Source organism: Rhincodon typus, unplaced genomic scaffold (genome assembly GCF_021869965.1).
Source record: "Rhincodon typus isolate 14 unplaced genomic scaffold, sRhiTyp1.1 hic_rhity00008990, whole genome shotgun sequence".
Classification (NCBI taxonomy): Eukaryota; Metazoa; Chordata; class Chondrichthyes; order Orectolobiformes; family Rhincodontidae; genus Rhincodon; species Rhincodon typus.
The window spans coordinates 1-6,716 of NW_025974628.1; the positions used below are offsets into that span (position 1 = coordinate 1).

The 6,716-nt window shown below is 37.6% G+C and overlaps 1 protein-coding gene across 1 annotated transcript; it reads right to left on the minus strand.

The window, feature by feature from the left end:
- Positions 1 to 1,677: 1,677 nt before the first annotated feature.
- On the minus strand, positions 1,678 to 5,950 carry LOC125482341 (intermembrane lipid transfer protein VPS13C-like; the record flags this gene model as incomplete). The annotated part of the gene is made up of 3 exons (XM_048594396.1): positions 1,678 to 1,765; positions 2,936 to 3,068; positions 5,833 to 5,950. Coding segments are annotated over 3 exons (339 nt in total), but the record flags the coding sequence as incomplete, so codon positions are not given.
- Positions 5,951 to 6,716: the final 766 nt, after the last annotated feature.

Genomic DNA, 6,716 nt, shown 5'->3' on the forward strand with positions numbered 1-6,716 from the left:
TTCATCCAGCTCTACACCTTGTTATCTCAGATTCTTCAGCATCTGCAGTTCCTACTATCTCTGCCCCCATATCCTCAGCCTTTTTCCCTTAGTCTTAGACCTGACAAAGGGGCTACACTCTGAATAAGCATGTTGGACTATAACCTGGTGTTGTGTGATTTCTGACTTTATCTGCACAACTTCAAATAACTTTTATAGATGTGTCAAAAATGACTTTTGTTTCCTAAACAATGCTGTTTCTGGGCAACCATAGAAAACCATAAATGATCTGATCCGTAAATGTGGATTCCAACATTTTCAAGACGACTAATGGGTATGGACCAAGCCAGACAGAAGGGATTAGTTTCATTTAGCGTCATATTTGGCACAACATCGTGTACCAAAGAGCCTGTTCCAGTGCTATACAGCTCTATGTTCTAATGCCAGGCTAAATGGCCTGAAGTGCTCTCTCTCACACTTCTTTTCCTGAATGGCATTATTGCATGAGGGAGGAAGATGCCCTTAAAACTCGTTTGGTAAGATGTTTAGGGGTGATGTCAGGAAGGATTTCTTCATACAAAGGACATTAGAAGCGTGGAACACTTTCTCTCTCTCTCACCTCGCTCTCGTAAAAGCCTGTTGAGGCAAGGGCAATTGAAAAATTCAAAACTGTATCTGCCAATACATTAATTTAGTAGAGACATTAAACATATTCAAGGTTACAGAAACAAAATGAGTAAGAAGGAATTAAAATGTAGATCAGCCATTGCTCCAATTAAAGGTCCAAAAAGACTCAAGATGTCCAATCACTTCTTCCTGTTCTTAGATTGCCATCATCAATCCATGACAATAGCACAAGTCAAGCTGTTAAAAGACAGTATTCTATTAATTCAAGGAAAAAACAGGTTTATAATGTTATCAAAATACAAGCCTGAAGAGTGGGAGGATTTCAGAATTCAGCTAAAATTAGCCACATAGAGAGTGGGGAAATAAAATAGGAAAATAAACCAGAAAGAGACAAACATGATTTTTGACGGGAATATAAAAAGAAAGAGTACTAAAAGCAAAAAAAAAATCCCCTAAAGAAAAAGACAGGAAAAAGACAAGAAAAATTATAACAAAGAATAAAGATATGGCAGAAATATTAAACAAATACTTGGCATCCTTTTCGTAAATGTCTGAGGACACAAAAAGCATTCTGGAAGTAGTAGGGAACAAAGGAAAAAAAATGGTCAAAATAAATTAACCTTGCATTGAACACACTGTGGTGTAGTACACTCAAAACAATTATGAACAGCTTAACGGGCTGGAAGGTTTTTATTCCCATTCATGTTTAAACATTCTTAGTCTCCTGAAAAAGGCTGACATTCTGTAGCCTGAATTTTGCAATAAACTATATTATAAAGGTGTCCCTTTGAAATTTGTACCTTAGAGATATTGGAAAGATCTCCATAAATGAGAAAAGTACAATGCAAAACTGCAAATCAATGCACACATTTTCAAAAGTATAACTGGAGGAAGCACAGAATTAAATAACTATTAGTATTACTCATTCAAATCTTGGCAAGCATCTTATGCTTTATAGAAGCATTTTAAATATAAAATTTTCATTTTTGATAAATATTTTTAGTAGGGAAACAAAAAAAAAAAGCAATTTGAGAATACAGGAATGTGCAACAGTAAAGCCATGGGGCTTACTTGAATCATCTCCTTCCAATGATGCTGCAGAACCAACAGCTACCAGATGAGGGTCAAACAACTTCCTTGGTTTTGCAGCCAATGATATCTATCAACAAAAATATACAAACTACGTAAGCTCTTATTATTTGAACAAGGGACAATGACTGAATATACAAGTCTAAACTGAAGACTGAATGCAAAAAACAGTTTCAATATCAAGCTATTTAAGGTCTATTTAGACCACGAACAGAGTTCTTCTTAAATATCACTCCAAAATCACGGGCTAAAATAGAAGGTGGTTTAAGACACTCATTTCCAACAAGATTGATTTTGAACATGTTTAAAATAAAAACTGACTGAATAACTTCTATAATAGGAATTGTTTGGCGAGAATTCAGATCATTACAAGACAAATAAAGATCGCTTCAGAAAGGGACAGCAATAAAATTTAGCTACTTCAGAACGCTCAGCATGCAAAACTACTGAGTTCCTACGATGAAGCTAGTGTGAAGAAAATAATGACCAAGTTTCTTGATGCATTTCAAGAGCAACATGCTGCATATCTAGGGCACAGTAAAAAAAACAATATGTTCATTGCACAGGTTAAGGTAAAGTATACCCTTGGGGCCAGGCAGGGGTGGGGACCACTCACTGGGCATTCACTTCAGCACATTTAAAAAGAGACACATACTTACATTGGTTGTACATTGCAGATTTACGAGCTATACATTTTTATATATTTGTCTCACTTTGAGAGTAAATCTAATTGAGTAGATTGACTTCCACTCCCTTTTTTCAACTGCTACGAAAGATTTAACAATAGCTAAGCTCATAAGTAGTGCATTTACTTAAATATTCCAGATGAAACAACTATGTGATTTTGCTCCAACTGTTTGATATGCAGAACACATGGCAACATGTGGGAGCTTTGTAATTTTACCGTTTCTTGACTTTAACATTGTTGTTGGGGTCCTATCAATTTTCCTGCAATGTCAAAAATTTAAAACACACTGTCGACAGATAAGGAACAGATTATAACATGAAAATAGCAAAATAGGAGAAAAAAAAGTGACTGTCAAGACTGCATAATGCAGAAAACAATAGTCAAGTATCAATGGACAAGAAACATTTGCACAAGGAAAGGTGATTCAAAATGATATACACTTTTTGAAATATAAATTTCTGAGAGGACACAAGCTGCTGAGAATCAGAGACAAAGATTCTCTATTAGTATCATTAATGTAGTGCAATCAAAAGCATAAGTCATCACACCAACCTTGGCTTTCATGGGAGATCTGGAGGATGAGCTCAGAGGTAAGGGAATGCTATCAGCGATCTCAAAAACACTTTTGATTTTTTGATCTGACATTCTGACATGGAGTAAAGGGAGTTCACCAGAGACTTTAAACCTGAAAAACAAACATTTGTTATAATTTGTCTGTACTGAAATTCTCAAATCACACCTAACCTATAACTGCGTCAAATAATTAACTGCAGACACAGCATATTAGATACTTGATTGGAGTAGGTAAAAGGAGGGTGCATCCCAATAATGGCAGTGAATCATTTATGGAGAGATTTCTACCATCACATTTCTACCAGGGTGACTTCACACTAGATGAGAGACTCATTTAAAATGCAAAATCAGACTCCTATGACATGCAAAGGATGACAATGGTCATTGTGAAAAAGAGTACCACATGGAGAGTCTGCTGCACACAATCCATTCAGTATTAGTTAGTGGCCAAGCCTGCAAGATAACTCAAGCCAAATTTGTGGTTCTTGTTGCAGGGCTAGGAGAAGTGGAATGAACTTCAGGTGAATCTGTGCACTCAGGGTATAATCCACACAAATTTGGCATAATTCAAGCAGTCAGGTATTAAAATCTAGTCCACTATTTTGAACAACAAGTCTTTGTGTGTCGTGAAATCAATATATCACTGAATGAAATAAACTCTATTGCAATTATGTAACATGTGATTTTTCAAAATCAATGCCTGAAAGTAAAAAGTTGTGATTACTCATTTTTCCAAAAACCTGCAAATCCACGGCCTAGATAATTATTGCACTGTGCTATTTCAATTACTGGACCCACAGCTTTTAAGATAAAGCAGCACACAAACAAAATGGCTTGCAAGATACATCAGGTCAGAGGTGCTTGCCTAGCAGTTAGCAGCACACCCGAACCATCGGCTTTGAAATTTGCAGCAATGGGCTGCAAGTGCTGGGTCATGCAAATTCTGTGTATGGAATGTAAGGCATGGGTCATGAACAGGAGTGAGGAAAAGGCAAGGAGGCATTGTGGGTGGGGCAGTTAGATGGGGGAGAGACAGACGGCTGGATAGATGGCCTTCCTGGGTTTGGTAATAATGTCACTGGCAAAGCTTGTAAAAAGCTACACAAACATTGTTTTAAAATGATACAGATGTGGCACCAAGATAAAGCTAGCACAATCTGAACTTTGCACAGTGACAAAGCAATGTGCTATATGTAGAACCTCCAAATGTTACCTTTTCAAATATATGAACATTTATCCTTGGGACTAGGTGAGAAGTTAAAGAGCAATACAACATGCAAAAGTGCAGGGAGGAAAGCTCATGACCTGAAGAGCAGCAATGGATTTTCATACAGATAAAAGTAAATGTACATTGTTATGGTCAATCTGTACTTAGCAAAGCATAGAGTAGGAAATGACCATTAAGTGGGGCAAAGTCAAGTTAAAATTTTCATTGAGTCTGGTTTGAAGCTGATCACTCTGAAATGGTGATCGCCAGTTTCTTGTTCCAATCCAAGCCACAGAACCTGCACTACCGGCAACTATCCCTCAGCATTGTAACAGGACAGTGCCCATTAACAAGACCTAGAAATTAACATGGGCATATCCATCATTTAACATGCAAGCTGAATCAAAGCCACCAACTAAGCTACTCAAATAATACCTAATATTAGTTAAAACATGTATAGCCCACATCTGAGCATTTGCTTTCAAGTGAGGTGCTGATGTGTCAGAAGGTTCAGAGAAGATTAACAATAATACTTCAAATCCAGACTTTCAAGTTGTATCATAACCAAGCAGCTGACTTAATTTTGTTACAAGATGTTTGAGGTAAAATGATCTATGCCAGTGGTATAGGTTCTTTGCCTCTGTCACAACAGAACTAGAAAGCAGTTTCAAAGATATCAACTTCCAACAACAACAGTTTTCTTCCATTCTTTCCTCTCCTCCACTGTAATGTCCTTCTCATTGGTATGTGGGCGGCACTGGCTGGGCCAACATTTATTGTCCATCCTTATTTGCCCTGGAAAAAGTGAAAGTCAGTTGTGTTCTTAAACCACTGCAGTCTACGTGGTGTAGAAATACACTCAATATTGTCAGGGAGAGAATTCCAGGACTTGGACCAAACTACAGTGGTGGAATGGAAATATGCTTTCAAGTCAGAATCAAGAGTGCCTTGGCACAGAATCTGCAAGTGACGGTCCATCCATCTGCTGTTCTTGTTCTGCTAGGTAGCAGAAGTTAGGGGTTTGGGAGATGGTGTCAGATACTTTTGGTGAGTGAATGCAGTGCATCCTGGGAGATGGTACACACATTGCTACTGTCCAATGATGAAGGGAATCAATGTTGAAGGTGGTGGATGTAGTACCAATCATGTGGGTTACTTTGCCCTGGTTGGTGTCAAGCTTTTTGAGTGTTATTGGGGCTGCACTCAATTAGGAAGTGGGAATTTTGTCCCTTGCAGACTATGGGCAGGCTTTGGGAAAGCAGAAGGTAAATTTCTCACCACAAAATTCCTGGCCTCTGACTAGCCCTTGTCGCCACAGTACTAATACAGCTGGTCCAGTTCAATTTCTGATCAATGGTAACCCATCCACACCCCATTTCATGCTTTGTTATATGTTGGTGTTCAATGTAATCATTTACATTTCAGAAAAATCATTGCAACACCTCCAACTGTTTGCTTCAGATCAAGAAGTCTCTTCCTCGTAAATTAACATAACTATTAAATCCTCCAACACTGCTGCTAATACATAAACCATTAGCATAAGCACAATAACACAAGCACAGCGACACAGACATCTCGGTGCCAATATAATGCACCATACATTTTGTTAGCGCCACTGGAAATTTTAGCTCTTTGTTACAGACTGAAACAAAACCACAACTGAACATACTTCGGGATTCTGGTATCTTTCTCCACTATGGCTCTAGATAGCTGCACCTTGACATCCATGGGCTGTAATATATGCTGAACTGAGGAGCATTGCTTCCTAGCAGACTTCCAATCTTGATCTAAATGAGAGAGATGACATATTAAAACCAATAAGTGAAGTAAATCCAAAACAATTAAGCAGTAGTCATACTGCACTGTAATCTTATTGTCACGCAACCCTGATTGTACGTTTGTACAACAATAACCAACTTCTACTTACATAGCACCTTTAATGAAATAACATTTTCCCAAGGCACTTTACACAAAGATTATAATGCCAGACTTGATACTGATCTATACAAGGCAATAAATCCTACATCAAAATAATTACACTTTGGAAGTCCTTCATTGGGAGTTCCACTGTTACATCAAGTGTGTCTTTTACATATACAAAATTTTTCCACTATCTTTAAGAGAAAAAGATTTCTTCTTCATCTGGCAGGTTTTAATTTTTCTGAATAATCCATAAAAAGGATTGTCATCACGAAAATTGACTGTCATGTTTGGTTACTAACAGTGACCACAATTCAAAAACTAATCCATTGATTCTGGAGAGGGCAAGGATACATTATACTGCTTACTGTGGTTATCGTCATCGTTAGTACTGCCTGGGATAGGCTGGAGTGGATTGGATTCAAAATAGAGGAACAGAAGAATCTAACATATTGCAAGTGGCAGATTTAATCTGCAATTCAACAGAAAAAGATCCTTTGGAAGAAGCTGAGTTCCACATCAGAACCAAAAGCAACATACTTCAGTCCCAAACAATGAACTTGAACTTAAACAAAATTTATCAAGAAGATACAAGGAAATAGCTAACAAAAACTGGCTAGGGTAAACAGATGA